The 24,001-nt window shown below is 37.2% G+C and overlaps 1 protein-coding gene across 3 annotated transcripts in view; it reads left to right on the top strand.

Moving 5' to 3' along the window:
• Positions 1-24,001, top strand: part of SDCCAG8 (SHH signaling and ciliogenesis regulator SDCCAG8) — a 121,129-nt gene that overhangs the window by 48,588 nt on the left and 48,540 nt on the right. For 2 of the 3 annotated variants that reach the window (XM_080586760.1, XM_080586759.1), the window contains 3 exons: positions 187-329; positions 19,484-19,611; positions 21,725-21,833. In XM_080586760.1, coding sequence (XP_080442886.1) covers positions 187-329; positions 19,484-19,611; positions 21,725-21,833 — 380 coding nt within the window. The remainder of the gene's footprint in view (positions 1-186; positions 330-19,483; positions 19,612-21,724; positions 21,834-24,001) is intronic. The other variant, XR_013949141.1, reaches the window with a different exon arrangement.

Genomic DNA, 24,001 nt, shown 5'->3' with positions numbered 1-24,001 from the left:
CCATAAGAACGTAATGTCAAATACTTGAATTTACTTGTTTTGCAAATTTTATCAACAAATTTCTTTTGTTCTAAAACAAAACCACATTCTTTTTCATGAGCTGTGATCACATTAAGATTTATTGTCTTAAAATGTTTTTCCATGCATTTCTTAAATATACTTTCTTTGGTTCTAAATTTTTCTAAGAAAATAGAAAAACTGGGATTAGAGCTGAATGGAAACAAACAGCGTTTGGAACAAGCCCAGCAGGATGTGACAGAAGCCAGAGAGGAGTGCCTAAAACTGACAGAACTGCTGAGTAAATCTGAACACCAACTGCACCTCACCAGGTACCCCTTATCCTATTACATGCTGTAGTACCAATTTCATTCTGCTAATTTTTTTTTGCCACAGGCTTCCCCACAGCTGATATAGATAGTTGCTGCCATTGACTGCATGGGCAGCCCTCAGTCATATTAAAAGTGGAAATTTGAATGACTGAGTTATGAACTATAATTGTTGAAAGTGAATTACTAGTGTGTAGAAAAGGCGGCGTTCAGCTCCGGTGATGAGGTACCATACTTTTGGGCAGGAAAGAAGAGCCGGGAAGAGTGAAGCTACGTTCTTTTGTTGTTGCTGTGTTTGATTGGACAAAGATATTTAAAATGTCATTTGAGACTGTAGTGTACAGCAACACCCTTAGGCGTAGGAATTTGCAGATTAATAACATGAAGTTTCTGCAGCAGAGTGACTAGGAACACATAAATGTACGTAATCATGCTAAGCTTCATTAAAGGTTGAACAATCAAAAGGTAATATTACTCTCTGCACATAGGGAGTAAACTCAAGTGCATGAAGAGGGTGTTTATGTTACTTGCTCAGTGGAAATGTGATACAATGCAAGCATTGTGTGACTAGTGACTTTCCAAGAGCTTTTTCCATCTTTTGCTTTAGCCCCCAAAACCACTTACTGTATTACTTGGTATACATTTCTAGAAACCAACAGAAGATTAATGGGCCAATGATTCATTCCAGCTTGAGTTTTGGTAACTGCAGGAATTTTTACCACACAGCATTATTGTCTTACTGTTACAAGGTTTTGGTTGTATGTGTGTTTTTTCTAACCCACTTCCCTCCCTCCCCAAAGAGTGAATATCCAGAAACAAGGACTTTTACTCAGTCCTTGAGCAAAAAGTTGAGTGAGTTTAAATTTTACTTGGGGGGGGGGGGACTCAGATTTTTATCACTTAACAGAATGTCTGCATGTTTATCCAAGTCTTGTAGACTCTTTGGTCCTTGTGAGAATTCTGCCATTGAGTAAATGGAAAGAAGAAAATAGCCTCATGCAAACTATTAAATTCAATGAATCAGTTTTTTATTCAGCTACATTTCTGTGTAATTCAGAGCACGGTAGTTTAACAGATGGAAGAAAGTACCACTCTAACAGCCTGTATTTAGAGAAAAAAATATGCTAGAGGTTAATGAACTTGAAAAAAGTTTTGGGTGAGTTGTTAAGATATCTAAAGTTTGGATTTAGCAGAACTTTATTAATAATGATTTGTTGTGATAGTTAACCAAATGGCTTACCACGCTCCTTTTAGCAAAAGGCTGATTATATGCAGTAAAACTCTGGATATCTTAGAGGAAATCTGACTAGCTAATATATTTTTGTGAAAATCTTTGACTTGTTAAAATGAGCATTATTGACTGCTTCTACATAGTGTGGCACCTACAGCTGGGTAACTAGCATACTGATGATTCAGGTAGCTTTTCAGTGTACAATTTTTGACTCAAGTAGTTTGTGAGCTACACATCACTGGAGGCTGGGAACGGTATTTTGGGCAAGTAATGCCCTGTGCTGGCCCAGTTCTTAGAGTATTTAATAGACATCTGCTTTTATCTGCTGTTTGAGACAGACATTGAATTAGCACAGCTTCTTTGTCTGACCTAGCATGGCCTCTCTTCTGGAATGTCCTAATCTTTATTTTTTTATACTTTGTGTTCATACTATGGCCTTTGCTTATGAGTATACTTTTCAGGCATTAAAATATTTTCTATAATGACATATAATTATCAGAAAAATGTATACATTAAAGCATGGGAAATAGGTTCAAATCCTTTACCTTGATATTACTCAAATTCTAGAATACTTCCTAGGTTTTTGTATCCTCCTTATCTTTGGCGTGCATCTGCTTCCCAGGAATATATTAGGTGATGTTGCTGTCACTGGTGGTGGTGGGGAAGGATGAGATATTCATTGCTTCTGTACTGTCATCAGTGGTCCCTGTGTACTTATATTGGTAGATTAGGATTAGGTTTTCTCACTTTGTCTTCTGTTTTTCTTGAGTCACAGAGGAAAAGATCCCCTGCTGAAATTAAACTTTTGTTCAGCCTGTATTCTCCTCTTCTTGGATCACTTCTGCTAGAGCAAACTTTCTGTATTCGTGAAGGTTCAAGAGTTAAATGTCCAATGGCATTATGGTTTTGCATTTTAAAGCCAATATGTTTTTAATGTTGGTACATCCATGGTTGTTGCATGTGAACTGTATTCACTTACAGTCTGTCCTCCTTCATTCTTTATTCCCTTCACCTAAAATGGCAGCTGTGCCAGTGAAAATACTCACTTGAAGGGTAGTGGTAATAGCAGTCCTATGGGGTTTATGGAACCATTCACTGCAATACTTGCCAAGGAGAACAGATTTTAAGCTCTAGAGTCCTGCCTGTGGGAGATTGCTGCAGAAATTGCACTGATTCAGTGCATCTCTTGGGTATTCTGGCCTTGGCCTCATCTTGCTGATTTCCCTATTTTCAGGACAGAACCAGCTGGTCAACTGCAAGTCTTCTTTCAAAGCTGGACTTAAGGGAGACCTGTACTGCTGGTACACTGTCGTGGATAGTTTTTCTGTTGCCTTGCATGAACTCTCTTTGTTGTTCTGGCAAAAATTAGAGGTAACTGAGGAGTTTGAGTTCTTTGCTTTGTATGACTTCAGGTATTACTAACGAGTAAAATTACTAACTCTTTACTAATCCACCGATTCTAAGCTTGGATATTGTAAATAAAATAATAAAACGAGTACAAGAGCTTTAGATTTTAGTATATGAGCATTAGACAGCATACATTATATGAATGGATTAAATGAGAAAGAGTATGCAGTCTGTCGTAACGATAAAAGAAAGTGCTCTGCAAAACTGTGCTCTTCTTCAGGAGTCCCACTTCTGTTGTATCCTAGTTTTCAAACACCGTTGATTGATTACCAACTAAACAGCTTCTAAGCTAACAAAATGTACTTGTTAAAAAATCAAGAAAAAGGTTACAATTAGCTATTCTAAACCATTGCCACAGAGTTTAAATTTGCCTTTTCCTGTCACCTTTGTTTCTGGAGCAATATGTTGCTTAGAAATCTTTGCTATTAACATGCATTTCTGATATTGAATCTAGTTAGTAATTCTAATTTGTATGTTTTCAAATGACTGGGAAAATACAGAACTTTTGCAGTGTAGTTAAGGTTGTCAGTCATTTAACTTTGCAGATGTCACCATGCTACGAAGCTGACCATGCTTGTGTAGTTCTTGTTTTTTTTCTTTTTGGTTTTTAACCCTAATTTCTGTTTTGTGTTTATTTGTATTAGTTACTGTAGTAGAATAATCTTAAAAAATTACTTCTGAAGTCAATTGTAAATTAGTCTTACTTTAGCAAGGTTGGGTATTGCTAATGACGCTTATCTGAATCTATTCTTCAGAGAGTAGAAAACATACAGATCAATTTTTCTTGGATCATGAGAATAGTTGTTAAAAGTCATGTCAGTATGCTAGTGGAAAAGATCACATAAAAGATACAAGATATTAACAGTTTGCCCAGTTTTTAGCACGGCATCTAATTTAATAAAAATTTTCACTATTCTACTGTAATGAAATTGTCATTAAAAATCTTTACTCTTTTTGTTACAAAACAAATCTGAAGTTGTTACTTGTTTCAGTTTAAGTCAGATGTAGTTCCTGTTTGTATATGCCAGAACACTTAAATCTTAAGCAGTGGGAGAATTGATGAATTTCAGAATTGAACTTTTTCTGTGTCATCATGTGTTTTCTCAGGCATGGAGGTAGGTAGAGGACTTGAGATACATTTGACTGAAATGTCATCTAAAATTTGTTGGGAGATGGAATTGAAGCAGTTTTTTATTTATTTTTTTTTATTATTATTGTTTACTTATATGAAATGTTACAAATACTGTTGAATGTCAACTTGTAGGTGGGGAAAAATTACTGACTTGTGTAACATGTTACACAAACCTATGTTTCCATGTTCACTAACATGGAACCTTTCAGACTGACCTGAATGCGTGTGTCACTCCCTTGAAGGATAAAAGTTAATATTACAGTGAGGACAAAGGGGTGCTGTAGTTCTTGATCTTTCCATTTATGCGATATATCTTTTCTCCCCCATCTGTACAAATGATGTTGTCTAGAAAGCAGTGTATCTGACACAGGGGTATTTGGTGAGTACAGTGTTTTTTAGCAGTTCCTACTATGTACAGGTCCTTCTAGCAGCCTCTTGCTTGTTTCAGTGGCTCCATTAACACTAACAATAATACATGTATAATAAAATAAAGCACGTAGATCTATCATTCCACCTCCAGGTTCCTGTGACATTATTTAGTCACTGAAGCTTTGCTGTTGTGCTTCATGATGTCACCAGCATTCCTTGTTAGAATTGCAGCGTTACCTCATACATTAAATGCCCTACTTAAACTACACTATGAAATTATAAAATACAAACTGGCTTCTTGATTTATTGGAGTTAGTTATACATAGTCCTCTAGGTAGTTGCAGAGTACCTAGTATGTTGTGGTCGTGGTTTTTTTTCCTTTTTTTTTTCTTTTCTAGTAGTAAATGGTAGGCAGCAGCACACTTATTGCAGTGCCTTTTCCAAGAATTTTAGCACATTAGAAAGAGTCCATCATCTATGCTGGAAATGAGATAACAGTTGAAGAAATGCTGTTGCTAATATTAAATGACTGAGATATGTTTTATGTTCCCAGACTGGTTGGCTGATGAAAGGACCAATAACACTTGCGTTGTGGGGGGAGAGAGGGGAGAAGCGAAATGAAGTGTAAGCAGTGATTGATTTCTAATTTTTTTGTATGTGCTAATTTTGTACAAAACCATTATTTTAAAATGCAGGGAGGAGTGATAACGTGAAACAACTCTGATAACTAATAAACTTTTTAGTTTCTGCTTCATATGTTTACTTTTCATTAAATTTAGGGATGGTTGTGACTGTGTTGTTGTGATTCAGTCAACATTTATTTCTATCTGTTTTTCATATACAAAGGCATCGGGATGCCAGAAAATAAACTGTTAACGGAGAATTAACTTCTTTGGCATGCTTTCATACTTATCTTCCAAATTAAAGAAAATGAAATGGGCAGAAGCAGAGTGTAGATTACCTCCTTTTTGTCAAAAATGGTGGGAATTTGAAAATTAATAATAAAAAAGGGAACAGATGCAGTAACATGCCAGAGGGAGATTAATGTGGAGAGTAAAATCTGTGAGCAACAAAACTGAAGCAAACTGAATCAGTGGGAGGTGGTTGTACAATCAAAATCAGGATAAAAGAGAAATTACAAACAACCCTGCACTTGTCAAAGTAGTAGTAATGAAATCCTGACTCTGCCAGCAGCGAGAACCTGTGTTAGCACTTTGGGGTAAGGCCGGGAGCCGGGTGCCAGGTAGGAGGGCAGCGCGAGGCTGCTGGGCGGCAGCCATCGCGTGTGGAACAGATGGCGGGGAAAGCTGGCCGGGGAGGGGCTCCTTAGCAGAACTAATCAGACAGTAACAGATAGGGCAGCTGGGAGGACTGACCACCGAGAGGCAAGCGGCGGGGTAGCCGCAGCTTTCCGCGATGTGTGCAGTGGTGTGCCCGTTGGTCTGAGAGAAGACCTTGCAACGTCTTTTTGGGGCAGAAGCCATGCAAACTTCTGAGGCGAACAGCGCGGCCTGACGCCGCTGGCGGTGGAGGGAGGCGCGAGCTCGCTGCCCGGCTCCTCTTGCGGCCTCCTGAGCATAGAGCCAGTCCTTTCTTGCTGTGTCATGCCGCCTGTTACCCTCAGAATTGTCTTTGCTCTTGGTCCTGTCATAGGATATAAGGGTGCGTGGGTTTGCGTTTTCTTGTGGCAGTGCGTTGAATGTAGAACTTGAAGATCTACAGAAACGCAAAAGCACACGGATCTGGGGCCTGATCCTGCAAGCCGATGAGAGAACTTTGCTCCTGTTGACAGGGAGTAAAAGCTGTAGGTCGGCATCATCCCGCAGGGCTGGGCCCCTTCGATGAATGAAATCAGTTTTCTGATGTTTTATTTTTGCTCGGAGGAGGCACTTCCTTCTTCATAAATGAGAGCTTGTGAGAAGTGAGTCGAGGTCTGAGCCTTCTGATCTTGAGTCACTTGAATAAGTTTACTTGCGTAAGAAGTAAAGATCAATAGGATTTTTTGTGTGAGTTAAGAGGTGGTCATGTGAGAGAGGATTACTAGGTCATGCCCTCTGTTGATGACTGTCAGCTTGAAAGAGAAATGAAAACAAAATTTCCTCAAGGAAGTGGAAAATGAAATCGTGAAGTGTAACAAAAGAGACCTGACTTATTACTGCCCAGTTGCATTTGATTTTGATGCGGGATACTTCCTTAGACAATTAACAAAGGAGCATACATCTCCTGCATCTGCTTTTGAACTTTGTCTCTCTCTTTTGCAGAAGGTTTATAACTTGGCTCAATTATTCATTTTGAGCAGGGAGGGGAGGAAACATTACAGGGATTTGAAATAGGTGGTATAACATAGCCATATGCTATTTATGCAGCACTTTCTGCAATAAATCTAATTTGGTGCTGTCAAAAAAAATTAGACTTATTTGGTATAGCAGCACATTAGTAAATGATCGTGGTAGCTTTGAAAGTTGTCATTCACTCTGCTTTACTTGCAATAGAATCCTGCAAAGCTTTTTTTTTTCCCGTTCCTTTTTCCCTGAGCAACTCTGAAAATGTCTCAGTTCTTTGTCCTGCAGCTGTAGAAACTGCAAATATTTCCACAACTGAAAAGAAGGTCTTGCCTTAAGGTAACCGAAGGAGAGGATAGAAGAAAGAATAACCTCTATTGTTAGCAATTATGTGAATGTACAGGCAGAAAAATCAGTAATGTGGGGGGGATACATTTCTTCCTTGCCTACAGGTTTACATAGTGCAGCTGAAATTGTTTATCTCATTATACAGCATGTAGATAAATTAGCTGCTCTGCGTTATTATAGAAGGTAAAATATTTTACCTGCTATGGTAAGACCATATGCTGCTTTACGAAGACTGATACTGAATGATTTGAAATAAATCGGCTCTGTCGTCTTCTGGCAGTGCCTCTTAGAAATTTTGAAGCTGATAAACTTTGTGTCAAGATAATACACAATTATTTAAATATCTTTCTATTTAGTCACTTAAACATATTTAAGATCATTGTACAAACATTTAAAGGCCATTGATGAAGTTTAAAGGGAAGAAAAAAGATAAAGTGAATGAATAAAGAAGAAATCCAAAATCATTTGTTAATTTTGAATATGAAAGTCATTAAAAATAATCTTTTTTCATTTTTAAAGAATTGAAACATGGTTTACAATTGAATTTATTGTCCTACAATACATTTTTTCCAGGAAGAAGCAATAATACATTTTCAGATTTCAGTCTTAGATTTATCAAAATTTTTCTCTGTGGCATTTAACTGCAACTGGTCACATCAAATTTCTCTAATGATTTCATCTTTTATACATCGCGTCAGGTTGTTGAGGCAGCCAAATTGCTACTGCATGGAGAGTGTGGTTCAGGAGCGGCGACAATACTTAAAGCGCTTTGGAGCGAGCAGCGAATTCAGATGAAATACAGAAGAGACTAACTGCTGTAGAAAACAAGCGTCTTTATAAGGTCTTTGTTTTGAGCAGCTATTATTCAGCAGTAACAGTAATAAGTTTATGCGTGTGTACCAAATATTTACTTTGATCTCATTCAAATTAGGCTTTCTATTTATGTGACTAATGACAACAGGATAATGATTTTTGGTTTTTGTTTTGTTTTGCTTTTTTTAAACCATAATAATCTTTCAGACACGTATTCAAAGCTGCTGGATTTTTTCCTGAATTTGCTACTGGAAAAATGTTTCTGATTTTTATCCTTATTCTTGACTAGATCTAGGACTTTTCTCTCAAGCCCATCTGAAGGCTCGTTTTTACAACAAGCTGAAATATACTTTTTATATCAGTGCATGGTATTTGTGAACTTAATTTTAAAAGCTACCTTGTGCTTTCAAAAGTATACTGGAAGTCATTTACTTCATGCAGTCACGGTGATTGTGTTTCTTCTCCTGTGCAAGATTCTACTCCTCGCCCAGCCAAGATTTCAACAGAGAACCCAAAGGGTCCTTAATTAGGGACTTGGTTCAACTTGACATTTAAGAACATCAGCCTGTAGGTTGTCATCTCTGTAAATGGATGGAGAAAGGAAGGCGAATTACCTGAGCATGCCAGCTTTGGCTGCGGGGCTGCTCTCGCCACCCCTGTGCCCGGTGCCCTGGTGCCGGTTGCTGGCCAGGGGGAAGTGTGAGCTGGGAGAAGCATGTCCCGAGCGAGCAGATGAGCGCCGCTTCTGCCATCGGCTGCTCGACAGAGCTGACCTCCTTTCCCTGTCTGTGGTGGCAGCCTGGCAAGCTTAATAGCATGCTACCATTGGTTGCCCCTGTGTTCCTGGTGATTTGAGTATCAAACTAAGCTTTTGCAGAAGCAGGAGCAACTGTTCTTGATTAGTTGCTCCTTGTTCAGACACCTTCTACAGGGCTTAAATCAAAATAAAGAATAAAAGTTTTGTGTTTTTTTTTTCTTTTTGTAGTTAGATGGGACACAGCTGTATATTCTGTTTGTTCCAAAGTTCCTCTTCCATTTCCACTGCTTTTTTTGACCTGCATGTAGTTTACTGTGGAAGATCATAACATCAGAAAACATTCCTTTGCGAATGCAGGGACTAATTCCCATGTACGGGTAGTATCAGCATTAAGTTATTATTCAGCTAAACTTATGTAGTGTATGTCAATGCAATTTTTATTAGAGTCAAATTCAGACCTAACATAAGTATAACTGCATTTCTGCTAATGAGATTGGATTACCTCCTGGATTTGCTCCCAGAAAGATTTACTTTAATTCATTTGTGGTAGTAGGGTAATAAAATGGGTGGTTCATTATAATTGCTTTTAAAACTTAAAATATGTATTTATATTTTTGGTACTATAGTTAATCTTAGTGAAAGATTTTATTTTTAATTATTTTTAAAGGATGACCAAGATAAATGCAGTGAAATTGAAAGGTATTTCTTATTTTAGAAGAATGAGACTGTCAAGGAGGTTAGTTAATAATTCAGGAGTTTGTGGTTATCAGAATCTATTCCTGAAAAGAGATAGGGGCACAGGAGTTGCTAAAAATAATGTATCCTGTTAACAATGTGAATTTAGTCTCAACCCTGACAAAGAATCTTTACAATTCATCTCAATGTGTAAGGCAGTATTTTAACAAAGAGTTGCATATGTGTGCTTACAAGGCTTAAAAGCAGGAAAAAATGTTCTGGATTTTTTTCTCCTTAAAGAGTGTTGCATTTTAAACATCTGTAGGTAAGTTTGGGAAAAAAAAAAAAAAAAAGAAAAAAGACTGTCACAGATAAAATAATTTACAATGAATGCTGTTGGCCGCATCTAGGTTTTACTGTAAACTTACTTGGCTGTTCCCATTTTATCTTTGCATTTTTAGTCAATATCTTTGTTGCATGGTGTTAAAGTGAGTCAAAAGCTTTCATTTGTTATTTTTATTGTCATATTTTTTCCTTTTCCACTTTTTTGCATCTCTCTGCAAGTCCTGAGAGATTCTGGCAGTCTTTGCAAGGAGGTATAAGTATGTGAATTAAAACATATTAGCTGTTGGAGTTAAATGATTAAACTCTCTTATTTTACTTCTGCATTATTTCTCTTGTACCCCAAACCTATCTTCACAAATAGAGAACTGTAAAGAACTTCATCTTCTGCTGGTTAGCAGAAGTGGATTTAAATCCACACCGACAGTTCATTTGACAATGACCTTGAGGGGCTTTGCTTCTTGAAGAAGAAAGCAGAAGCTTGCGGTAAACAAAGTTCACTTCTGACAGATGGATTGAATGACAGAAAGGTTGCGAGTGCCAGAATAGCCCTGGCAGAGGAGGAAATGTTCAGTGGAATCCAACAGGAGAGGAGGTGTGAACAGGTGCAGGGTTGCTGACGGAAGGGGAACCAGATGGAAGGAGCCAGAGCCAGTTTATTTAAAGGAAAAGGCAGAAAACACTGAAAGGCTGTGCGATCAGTGGCTAAAAGTGTGCATGGAAGAAGGTAAAAATTCACAAAGCAAAACTGCACAGTGGGATATCTAGCGCTTAACATAATGGTAGTAATTTGTGAGTTTAGTTTTAAAGTTGCTATTGAAACATGTTTCCCCTTAATCTTGACAGCATAAAGAAGGGAGCTTTATAAACTGACCAAAAAAAAAAAAAAAAAAAACAACACCCTTGGCTAATAAATATACCGCTTGTCTGCTATTTCTAATACTAATGTACAGATAATGTTACAATCAGGTAACACCAAAATTATGCTGTAGGTAACCAAACTAGGAAAGAACCAGTAAAGGACACGCGAGGCTGGATTTTTATTTTTTGACTCACCTGTTCATATCTAGCTCCTGTGATATGCGGGTAGATAAACATGTCTTTTCTTGGGATGTTTCTGTAAAATCTAAGCAAATCAACATCAGGTACAATGTAATGTTAGCACAGTATTTGATTGATCTTGCTTTTTGTTCACAACTTTGTCAGTGTGCTGTAATACGTGGTATCTTGATGTAGGATGGGGGAGATGTCCAACTTGCCCTAGATCAAATACCCTCAAAATCAAATATTCTGTTTCAGATTGTCTTCCTGAGGAATGCTTTGTTGTGTGAAGTTGTTCTTCTTCCCAGGCTGTTCATGGGAGGCTTGGTCCTTTGGAAGCAGAGAATACTTTTCCTACGTTCTCAACTTCAGCAGTAGTTTGGAAGAGTTAACAACTTCAGCGCCTCAGACCTGCGGCTAGTGTGGTAGCGTAAGCTGGAAGTTGTATGTCTGCCCAAACAGAATGTCTGAAAAATCTGCGGTGGCTGTTCAGCAGGCATTCAGAGTGCATCTGTGATCTACTGGATCATTCAGCTGTGCTGATCTGATGTGGATCAGGTGTGGGCACACAGTCACTTTTCTTTTCAATTAGGCAGAGCGTGCAATGCAGTGTCTATGCTGACTTTATGCTAGCTCCAGTAGGACAGATGATACCTGATTCAGCATAAAGCTGGCAGGTACAAAATTAATATACCCAAATCATTTTTGGAAAAATGGAAATTGGCAGAGTGAGTTCATAACAGATCAGATCTCTGCATCATTTAGCTGCATCATTTTTTGATTCAATAGAAGGAGCTTGGAGACTGGATTTACTGTATCATGTTAGCAAGCTGAGACTTGGAGTACAGATTCACAATTGTTCTGAGGTGGTCTGAGTCTGTGCTGCTACTGAAGCGTAGACTCAGATTCCCTAGCATTGTGACATGTGGCTCTGCCTGGCCACATATCTCTAGGCCCTTGCTTGTGCTGGCACTGGAAGACAGGCACCCTTATGATCAGGGGGTTCTTTTTCAAATGGAAAAAGCATCATATGCTCTTGCAGCATAAGTTGTGTGAATGCTAATTATCAGAGGATAAAAAGAGAGACCTTAAACTGGCAACATCACCTTAGACTGGCTTAAAACTGTCATCAAACCGCATCATAAGAGACTGCTGGTACCAAATTCAGGAATCACCATAAGTCAAGCAAAGTACGCCTTTATTTTAAATAAAGTGAAAATAATTTTCATAACTATGTGTGCAAAGTAAGTGCCTGCAAAAATATTCTATGGTAAGCAAACATTTCAACATTTAGCCATTTGTGAAAGTGGCTTGAAGGACAAAGAGCAAAGGTGGAAAGAATATGCTATAGAAAGGGGCATAGTACTGTCAAGTGTTTAGGGCTGTGTACTGACTTCACAGAAACCACTTCTCATGATGCATCTTCCCATGCAACTTCTGTATTTAATTGTGTGTTTCTATATGTTTTTTATCAACCAAATAGTTCATGATCTGATGTTAATAACCACTGCAGGATGGGTGTTCACATTCAATGTACGTATCTGGCAGACAAGGCTTATAGATGCACCAGAAAAATAACATTTTGGTCTTAAGTCAGTATATTTGACCTAACATGGTACTGCTGTTAGAGACAGATTTTTCCTTCTCTAACAATGAAATAGAGGGCAGTTAATGATAAAATTAAGCTGTGGCTTGGCATACAGAAAATTATCTAGACTGAAAAGTAGTTATTGTCTACACAGAGGAACTAGTAGTTTTCAGTATATATCTTTTGAAGGCAAGGCGCCAAAGGAATAGAATAGTGTTATAAGCTAGAATAGTGTTATAAGCTAGTTGTTTGCAAATTCTTTCTTTTATGCTGAATTTAAAGTGAGTAAGAAATCCAGTCCTTTCACTTTTAGAGATCTAGTCCATAGCAGCAGATATACCACCAGTGATGCATATACTGGTTAGTTATGTTCAAGCTTCTTCATTCTGTATGAACTTGCATAGGAATAACACTCTGTGTCTCACAGTTTGTGTGCCCTTATAACTTTCATGTGCCCATCAGTATCTACAGTTAGTGGTAATTTTGAAGTAGCTTTCAATTACGGTAAGTACTCAAAAGTAGAGTAGGAATCGTCTTCGTGCACAGCCATTAAAGAATATTATCTTCTGATGCCCCTGGCAGGATTTAAAGGTCAAAGCAGAAGTCTAGACTTTGTTTTATTTTTTCCATAGATCTCCTAATACTATATACTGCATAAAGTGCAAACATATATAAAAGTTATAAGCTGTTTCCAATTGTGCAACTACATTTTAAATAGAGAAAGCGGGGAAAAAAGTTTCAGTGGGAACAAGAAAGTCATATGCACTAATTTTCCATCTCAGCAAAACTGAAATTCTCAGAAAAATCAGAATGTCTTATAAGGAGGTTGACATCATTTGGATTCTGGGAATGGGGATACAGTTGTGTAATCTTATTTATTATTTGTATTATGGGGAAAATAGTTGTAAGCTGATTTTGTCAAATATTTGTACTTAGTTTCTTGACAAAAGTTTGAAATGTGGGCAGAGCTTGATCTTGTCTTGTTTTCTCCCCCGAAAATGATTCTTGTATTTGAGGTGTTTCTGCGAAGTAGTAGTACCCTAGGAGAGCTGTCTTTTCCAATCACTTATCTCAGGTAGGGAAGTAAAAGATTTTGTTTATTTTTGGTCCATTAACCTACTTCAAAGGTTTTTCTACTTTAAAGTTATAGCTGTAACATCTCCTACTCTTTCAGATCCATATTTAATTGTTGAGACACTTTGAAGGTTTAATTTCATACCACCCTTGACCTTTACGTAACTTTTCTTACTACTTTCAGTAGCTTCTTCACATGGTTATAAGAAGAAAACTGTAACATTTCATTGCTTATGAAGCTCTCTGTATCTATCAACTAATGTAACTAGGCATCTTAGATTATAAAAACAAAAATTAAGGTTTTTTTATAAACTTCAAATAGGACCATGTGAATTCTTAAAAATGATGCAATCCTCCAATTCTACCAATTAGCGTAATAATCAGGTCTCTACAGAATTTGACCATACAAATGTAGCTTGTACTGAAGTTCACCAAACACAGTGTGCTGGCTGGAGCAGCTTCCAGAAACTGAGCTTTCCAGGTTTCTGAGAAGACCTGGCAGCCAGCTCCAGAATCAGCATCCGGTCAACTCTCAGAAACAGACATAAAGAGCAACTCAGTAGGTAATTCCCACAATGGGATACAGGAAGGGCACTTTATCAGCTCCTTGGAGAGGTTTAAAGAAGTGACCTGATCATGATATTTTTACAAGATATTTCTGTGTTATTCTTGCACTTGTATGCATGAGTACATCTTTTTTTCATTCATTTTGGACATCAGATCATTCATTTCATTCCTCTCCTTCAGTCCTGTAAAAGCACTGAGCGCCATAAAATCCAGCCAGCCCAAGCATGCTATAGTGGGTTTACACAGGTATGGAAAAATATCAAAACCTTTATTACAAAAAAACAGGTACTAAAAAATCTACAGCAGTAAGAGGAAACCATGAAGCACTGTCCAGCTATATCCTCAGCCACAGCAATCCTACGTATTACCAAGGATTAATTAGATGAAAATATGTAAGTTTTATAAAAGAAGAACCAACCAACACCAAACAAAAGTTTCCTAGAAGCCTGACTTAAGAGAGAGAAATCTTCTGACCCTAAGTCTTATTATTGACTTTATCCTAACATACAGACAAGGTACATGCTTGTAGAGCTCTGTTATAAGAGCTCTGTAGAGCTCTAAGTTATAAGATGTGGAAATTAATAATTTTCAATCATGGCTACACTTGAAACCAACATTTACTTCTTTATCTGCAGAATTTGGGATCTCACTGTGTTTTATTTCCTTATCTAAGTATCTGAAATACTAAAACTTCAGATAGCATAACTGTGTAAACATGTTCTCCATTATAAATAACTGAATGTTATACCAGTATGATGTTAAATTAAATGGCGGGTCTGAAAGCAGTTTTAGAAATTTTACGTAAATAGAGAAAATGATTTAAGACCATTCCAGGGAAGAATGACTTTTAGGTACCTTACGATTTCTTTTTCATGTTTGAAAACCAGCCTTTAAGGCTTGTCTACTCACTAGAAATAAACACAATCCCTTATCCTCCGGCATATGACATAGTTATGAAGATACATATGGAGGACAGAGGGAAGAAATTTGTGAAGCGTTCTGATCCAAACTATGATCTTATTCTATATACATTCTTTTATGACCTTTATCAGCGTGGTATTTGAATGCTTTCTGATAGTACAGTAGGAGACTGCAAGCGTTTTTCTAATGTTTTGCCTTACAGAAAAGGATTATTGCAATATCTTGTTCTTTATCCCCCCCCCCCTTTTTTTTAATGTAAGTGTTGCTATGTTGCTAAGGTTATGCTCTGATTTTCCATTCTTCCCATGACACCTGTGGCTGAAATAATAACTTGAACAACCTGTAAGAAAGTTCAGATGCTGCTTGTAATGAACAGTGCATTAGACCTGTAGTGTGGAAGGCTTGCAAAGTAGACTGCATACAGAATTGCTGGGCCTTTGTACCCAAAGCTATTGGTTGAAATCCTTGAAGTTCTTAACATACATAGGCTTTCAAGTCCTGTTTTCAAAAGTGTTTGAATTGATTTGAGTGCCTGCAGGCCAGATTTTTAGAAAGATAATGGGAATTAAGTGAGTAGGTACCTTCCCAAAACTGTTTTTCCATTTGGTATATAGCAGCTCATGCTACGCATTTATTTTCAAAAATGCTGGGAGAAGCTCACTTACGCTAGAAGAGTTTAAAGTAAGTATACATAAAACCCCACAATATTTTATAATTACATTTTTATCTATAATTAACAAGAAAAGAAGATGGCAGAAATAAGGTTATGATAAACTTTGGTGGGCTGCTGAACTGACATAATTGCTCGAGTTTTTTAATTTGTTCAATTAAGTTCATGGTCCTTACTAATGGATCCATTAGCTTTTTACAAAATGTCACATGTTGATCTCATGGAAAAATCAAATAGTCGATATAGGAAGCATGGTTGCTTCACAGCATAGCTGTTTGTGAGAAGGCTTGCTGGCAACTTCCAGTCAGAGGCCTAATTCTACACTGAGATTTATCTTGTGGCTTTTTGTTTTGCATTTGAACTCTTGCCAGAGCAAAAAATCTTGCAGAATTACCTACTGCTGAACTGCATTGTGAAATTCAAAGTTATATCAATCTAAATTTTGTTCTTTTGCAGCCAAAATTCAATTATTTTTGTCAAATTTGACTTTAACATCACTAGTTTATAAATTCTTCCCTTTTTTTCCTTTACTGAGAAGCCACTTCTCAGAGAGAATTAGTTTTCTATTGAAAATGGACCTGTGATCCAGTTTTCATTTACTAGTGGTGGGGAAGGTTTTTGTTTGTTTGTTTTTATTAAATTTGGTGCCTCAAATTCAGCCAGTGTTCTTTTCATGTTAGCTTTGAGGTCAAGGTGAGTTTTTACTTTGTTTTCAATAAGGAGTGTTTGTCTCCTTCGTGTGCTATAAACTACACTTTATTTTGGCCTTAGTTTTGTCCACAATTATTTGGAAAGCAGAACTTTCAGGCACTGCAAACCACTATGCTGTTCATTGAGATATGTGAACAAGTTAACCCAGTAGGCTGCTCTTGACAACAGTAAGTCAGGCTCAGAGCAACGGGTGTTCTGAATTAAAATCATGGAAAATTTGTACTTCAGAGCAGAGCTCAAGGAGAGCTTAAGCTTGCCTCCATGTGAGTGAGTCTTTGCTTGCTTCTGACTTCATGGCACAAAAATGAAAGTCACCTTGAGTTCATTGCTTCTGCTTTAGTAAAATTGAACAACTTTATAGCCAAATCCAGAATTAATTATCAGATAGGCATTTACTTGGTATTTCAGACTGGGTATTGTGTTAAAGAACTTGAATTTTTGCTACTGCCTCCAATTTTGCCTGGATTTCTCCTCCAATTTCTGTTGGAGAACAGGCTAGTAGAGCAGAACCGCTCCAGATCCTTTTCACTGATAGCCATAGCTGGTGTTTTATAAAAGTCTGGTGAATCTTGACCTCTTGTTTCTGATTCTGATCTTACCTGTGTCATCGAAAACTGTTTCCTCTGTGTCTACAGTTGATAACTCTGCTTTTTCTTAAATCAAGCTCATTTTCTTTCACAATTCAGAGTAATTGCAAATAAGTAGCCACTGTCAAATCTTCTAAAACTCTTGCAGTGTTTGCTGGTTGTAGCAGGAATCCTACTAATAGTTCTGAAATTTCTTGGGCCTTCTTCTGTGTGTTTTATGCATGCTTTTTTTTCTCTGTATGTGTAAAATATATCGGGGAAATTTTCTGTAGGAGGGCAGAGAGATTGAACTTAGGGGACAAGGAAGGTGTCAAATCAATGTGTGGGTGATTCACCACTCAGTTTAGACAGCTTTGGCTCCAGCAGACATTTCGCTCCTCAGCAGCTCTAGACACCTTGGGTCCTGCTCTTCATATGGCACTGGGTATGTCTCAATCCCCAAATTTTCCAGGTGCTAAGGCTGAGACTAGTCAGCTACCGTTCTGCTTAAAGATTTACTGTGTCCTCCTAGTCTTATAGTCGAGCTTTTATCCATTACATAAAATCACCTGTTTTTACCCACCCCTTACACACTTTGGACATAAGGAACTTGCCACTGTTTCTGAGCTCTTGTTGGTTCACTCTACCCAGCAGGTACCATAGATGAGCGGCTTTTTTGGATGGGTCCTCTAAGCAAGAAGGTGTTTTCTGGTGGCATCAGGTTCTCCATTTATTTTGCTCTCTCCCATTAACGTATGTTCTTGTTAGACAGGAGCATTCCCAGCAACGAGAAATGGACCTGTATGGGTTTACCTTGGTAGCTTGAGCCGTGCAGCTTGATACATGCTGAAGGCTACCCCTAGCAGAAGGCTAGCCAGCCAGCTGCGTGCCAGATAACTGCCCACAGCCGTCTCACACAAAGACACTATTAAACAAAATATTGTGCAAATGCCACTTTATTTAGCTGGAAATGTCTGGGGGATGTGTTAGGTGTTGGTGCATTTTTTGAGCAGTCCAGTGTTTGTGACAAATGTCTAAAGGCAAAAGATGTTTGGAAGCAGGGGAAGAGGTTAGATAGACTTTTTCAGCAGATATGGTACTATTTTTCATAATAATGTTTTCCAGATTTGGAGCTTATACTTAGGAAGTGATGTAAGCATCACTCCTTAGGATAGCCCCAATATAGTTAGAAGCAATTCTGAGAATGATGTGATAAGGTGTAGCACGATGTTTGAAATTTCCTTAAAATGTGCTTTGTTTCCTGAAAGCTATAATATTCTTGTTATTTAAGTGTATTCTCTGTCGTATCAGTCTCAGTCCCACCTCAGAAAAAACTGCCTGTGATTTCAAAGGGAGTTTTTGCCTCAGGTAGGGCTTGCAACATCAGGATCAGGAATTAGTGTAATGTGACCCACCATTTGTATTGCTTTGGGGTAAATTTAAGAGAGAAGATTTAACATAGTGTATGTCATGCTGAGATATTGCAATATCTCGGATGGGTTATTAGGCACTGATCCAAAGGTTAAGTGCAGCAACCACATGAGATGTGGCTTTATCCTTATATGATCTATGCCCGTGTTCTGTTTTGTAGTTACCTGAAGTGGGAATTATCACACATTTATAAGACTATTGAAACCTATCCTAAGCTATTAAATGTAGTTTCAGTAGAAAAGTGTGTACATATTTATGTCCTTTGAAATCTAGAAATCAGTTCTCGTATGTGTGAACTCAGTGAAATTCTGAATCTATGTCCAACTGTGCACCAGATAAATATTTACGACCTCTGGGAAAGTCTAGATACGAATTTGCAGTTGAGGATCTTTTCTAATTTATATGCATATATCTTTTTGTTTCTTATTTTCCATGCTGTTTTTGCTTGGCTTGCATTAAATAAAATGCTTCAATGGAGTGTGGTAGTCTAGCATTTGTTTTGCCTCGGGAGTAGATTGCCCCATCTTGCATATCTGGTCAAGTAAATTGCTCTCTTGCCTGCGTATTTCAATAATAGTACTGGGCTTCAGACCTTCCTGTACAACCCCCCAGTGAGCAGGGCCACAACGGGCTGGGCCTGCGTGGTGCAAACAGGCTTCTGTATTGTTATGGATGCATTCATCTCCTATTTGCATAAATTAATAGTTAAAACTTGCTTGGTTGCTTAAAAAAAAACTCATTAGGCTTTGAAAGTAGCTGAATTATGAGCACTGTGGCAATCGCTCCCATTGACTTGTCTCCTGCTGGTTCAGTGGGAACCAGTCCATCTCGGGGTCAGGTCCCTAAGTTTCATTGCGATATTAAATAGATAACGTTTAAAAGAAAATGCAAATAATCTGTTGAGTGCAAAGTGCGTGCTGGGGAACTTCCTTACAAGAAAGAAGTTGTGTTTAAAATTTTAAAAGATAAAATGACATTTTAGTCTTAACGGCTAATTTTTGCTCGGGAAATGGATTTTATTTTATTTTTTAATCAATTTTCTACTAGTCACTAGAGAATGTTTGACATTGTAAGAAAAAGGTCAGTTTGTATAACCTGCCATGGGAGAGGAATGCTTCGTGTGAAAGCTTGGCCATATTTTCTTCTTTGTTTTTATTAATTGAATATTCTGCTTTGCCTTTTTTATTTAGTATCTTCAATACATGATTTTTATTTTTCTTTTTTTTTTATAGACTGGAGAAAGAGAGCATCCAGCACAGCATTAGCAATGAAGCAAAGGCCCGAGCCCTTCAGGCCCAGCAAAGAGAGCAGGAGCTGACACAGAAGATGCAGCAAATGGAGGCCCAGCATGAGAAAACTGGTAGGTGGTAGGGAAAGATTAGAGCCTGGGCACTCACTCACAAGCCAGGCCCACGCCTTACTGTGAAATGACATCAGGAACACCTGTAACCTTTGGCTGGCCGAAGGGAGCAGATGCTAACTACACCGGAGATTCCGAATTACATATTAGTTAGCGTTTAAAAGAGAAAATGGAAAGTATTGCCCACTGTCTGTTGATTTCAGAGTGCTGCTCTCACATCTGTTGCACCATCTGGATTATGAGTTTATTTACCTGTGTTCAAGAAACGTAAAGCTGAGAGAGACCACAACAAAGTAGAAAAACAAAGGGCTTGTTTTTGGCTGGATTTTCAGGCACACATGTTATATAAAGAAAATAGCATCAGAAGCTCTGCGGGAAATGCTCTGAGCTTACAGTTAAAGTCTCCTGAATAGCATTGAACAGTTCCCACAGTACACACATTATAGCTACTCTAAAAGCTTAATGAGTTTGCTTCGGCATCCAAACTGGAGAAAAGCTTTAGCCATTAATCGGTTCTTAATTCACTGTCGCAGCTGGATGTAATTCACTGGCTCCAAATTGATATGTTCCTTTATTTAATCTTTGCAGCCTCAAACATTTTCAGCATTAGTATGTGTCCCCCCCCACACCCCTAATCTAGAAGAAAGATATTTAATCCCTTGCATACTTCAGCTTGTCATAATAGGAGACTCCATTGTACTAACTTAGCTGATCAATAACTTCTAACCTTTAATCTGGGAGTAAAATGGGTTTTACAAACAACAAAAAAGCCTATTGTCGTTGTGAAGTACTATGCCAATAAAATTAATAAAATGCATTTTATAAACAAAAAATAATTTTAGGGAGGAAATCTCTAACCTCTGAGCATGAAAAGGAGGAGGAGCTTCAGCTTTAGTGGAACATGGTATATTCATATGTTTAATGAAATAGCATTCTTATCCACCAGTCGTCTAATGCCTTCAGAAAAATGATGTAGCTTATATTACCACTAAGCAGTGCCAGCTAATGCCTGAGGTAGCAGGCACATTTACATCTTCCATCGATTTTTTTGCTTTTTTGCAACATTATCACAGTACACAAGGACCTTATCTTGTGTTCAGGGAATGTAAACTGCTACGTTATGGCTACTGTCTACACAGTAGGAGAAGAGAAGAAGCACTCAATCATATTTCACAGCTCTAGCCAGCACATCTGCATATGACCAAGTGTAATTTTGCACAAGAGATGTGTAATTTACCCTCCTTGTGCATAAATTGTCCTAGTACACAAAAATGAAACAACATTAAGTCTGAGTATGTTTTTATATATTTGTAATAGGATTAGAAGGAGTTGAAAATGGAAGTCATTTGTTATGTACATAAAGAAACCCTTGTGTATTATGATCTTCCATGCATACAGGAAATTTGGGTAACAGTGGTCTGTCTTTCTCTGAAAGATTTTAAAAGCAGGAATCAAGAAATACAATTTTGCAATATCTTTCTTTTGGAAGAATAAAAGTCTTTAATTTTTAGGTAGTGAGTTTTGGTACAGCACAAGCTAACAGTAACTGAAAATGAATTTATAAAATTGTCTCACTACAACTCTCACTGGACAATAAGTCTATCTCATTGTTACAGACAAAAAATAAATTACAGCAACCACAGGGCACAGTAAATAAAATAACTGCTTTCTAAAATGACAAAATGAAATGAGTCTACAGTGTGAGCATTTGGATTGCTAGTGTGTCCTCTGCACCAGTTGAGTAAGCAAAAGGCTGCAAAGGCATGGATTGCTAATTTTATTCCTTCCAGAAATATCAGTAAACTTCCAGCTAAAAAGCAAAACCACCAGATTAGATGCATAGTCTTCACGGTGATTCCTGTCACACAAGACCTTATTCAATGGTCACCTCACTTTAAGACTTTAGGTTTAGCTTATTCTGACATATAGCCTTTATCTGATGAATGACAATGTTAAAATTCCATGTCCAGACAGTTGAAGCTTAAAAAAACATACCAAGAACAGTAGGATCTAGACAAAAGAAATTAAGAATATATTACATAGTTCCTAAATTCTCTATATATTTATACAGTTTTAAAATATTTTTCTAGTTTTATAATTTTATAATTTCTAGTAAATGAACTGGACTCATTGCTGACCTCCCAGAATACGTTCATAGCAAAATTAAAGGAAGAATGTTTTTTGTTGGCAAGAAAGTTGGAACAAATGTCAGAAAAATACAGGTTAGTATATTTTCTTATCCTGTCCCCTTTATTATTAGGATATGCTTCCTTATTTTAAATTTGTACTTTAATATTTGTTGTTATTCGTGTTGTCCCAGGTATTACACATTTTCTCAATATAATACATGACATTTAAATAACATGGATGCATTTTTCCAGGATAGTTCTACTTTTCTACTTTTCAGACGATGTTTCTGCCTATTAATTCAAATTTCCTAGATGATTTCAATGTAAAAATTGTGTACTGCATTCTTTGTGATGTTCTTATTCTTAATATGAAAATTTGAAAATTGTTAACAGAGCTACAATTCTAGTTTATCTGAAATTATATTAAAAATACTGAATATTTAAAATTCTCCAATCTGTAGTATGTTGGTTAAATTATTTATTTAAAGTTCCATTCATAATACTACACACTGAATAATTATCTCTGAAAAAAATTGTTGTCAAAATTGCTTGTCATTGAAGCTCTGATTCTGCTGCCACTTGTTATGTGGTGCTCTCATTAAAATCAATAGCAGGTCTAAATACAAAGCCATTGAAAATTCTGGAGTAGAATTAAAAACTAGAAGCAATAACTGGTTTCAATAAATGCAAAAATATTAAGGTATCTGTTTGAAAATTAAGTTCTATAGCACAAAACTATTTTTTAAAAAATACAAGTTCTGTGGATCCAGCCCTTTTATTCTTCACTAGTAAGTAATAGGATTATTTTTTTAAGTGTGAAAATAGTCTTTTTGTTGAAACTTTCTGCAAGGTTTATATTTAGAGTACCAAACAGGGCTGAAATGCAACTTCTGTAAGTTTCATGCAAAATGAATTTAGTAATTAAAAGTAGTATTCATCTCACACAGCTTACGTGAAGTAAGAAGACGCTCAGCAAAGGTAAAATTGGTTTTCAAGATAGGCTTCTTCTGATGGGTGGATTTAATCATCCTGTTGAGGTCATATAACAGGGTCAACACTCACTCAGGGGGAGAGCTTATTTATCCCTGTATCCTGTTTCTGGGAATGGTCAAAAGGGAATGATATAAGTAGATGGCAGGGCAGGCTTATATATACGATGCTTCCCACAGGTACTGCCTCCACTGTCCGTCCTGCTTTTCACTGAATAAAAAGTGTTGACTAACTGTTAAGTAACTAAAGTTGGGAGATGAATCCCACCCTGAGTATTTGAGGAAGAAATTAGAAACTTGAAGAAATGTAAGTGACCTTCCCCTGCAAATGTTGCGGTGGGTATTCAAGAGAGAAGCAAACTAAATTTTCCTTGTGAAAAAGCAGAGCTCCTCCACTAAAGTAATACAAAATCTAAATAGATTCAAATCATATTATTATTCCAGCAATAAAAATGCACACAGACTTTGTTGCTAGAGCTCACAGTCACAGACTAGTAACTGTAAAAGGATGAAGGAAAGACAGAAAACATACTGTGAAAACACATTATTCTCTGAAAATAAATACCAGAGATTGCCAAGTGTTTCTCCACCTAGCAGCATTAGCTGACTATGTCAAGAACCTGGAAGGGGGAAAAGAAGCCCTCTTGGATCCACACAAAGTGGTATACTTTGCACAAGGAATATGGAAGAATGTATGAAAGCAGTTTTGAGAAGTTGCCCAAAAATAGCTTGAGATTGCCTGCACTGGAGCGGGAGCTGCTGCAGGCAGAAACAAGAATGGACAGATAGGTAGGGACAAAACTAGGAAAGCATATGAAAATGAGAACAGAAAGGTGGAACCGGAGATGGTGTAAAATGGTAACTTAATAGATGGCTTCAAAAATGATGTGATCGGAAGATCAGTTGCAGAAAATGACTTCAGCTAGGTTTTAAATGCATCATCATTCTTTATCTTTTTGTAGCACCTCTCCAAAAGGCAGTCCTCACACTCATTGTCACCAGTGATAGTGTAAAATGCAGTTCTGAGATAGAAGGTTATACCTTTGTCCTCTGAAAAAAAATAATCATTTTAGAAAGATTTTATAACTTAGTTCTTATGTACATTATTAAAAGCAGATCAAGCCTTTTTAAAAAGAGATGCATGAGTAAGTTTATTTATTTATTTATTTGTTGTTTCTTGATGGGAAATAAAGGGTCCATCTGTAATGAGAGATTTCAAATTTGTGAGAAGTACTTATGTTGGACACCTCTGTATTGTGTGTATGTTTCTAT

The sequence above is a fragment of the Anser brachyrhynchus genome (genome assembly GCF_964034855.1).
Source record: "Anser brachyrhynchus genome assembly, chromosome: 3".
NCBI lineage: Eukaryota > Metazoa > Chordata > Aves > Anseriformes > Anatidae > Anser > Anser brachyrhynchus.
This window is presented reverse-complemented; position numbering and strand designations above follow the sequence as displayed.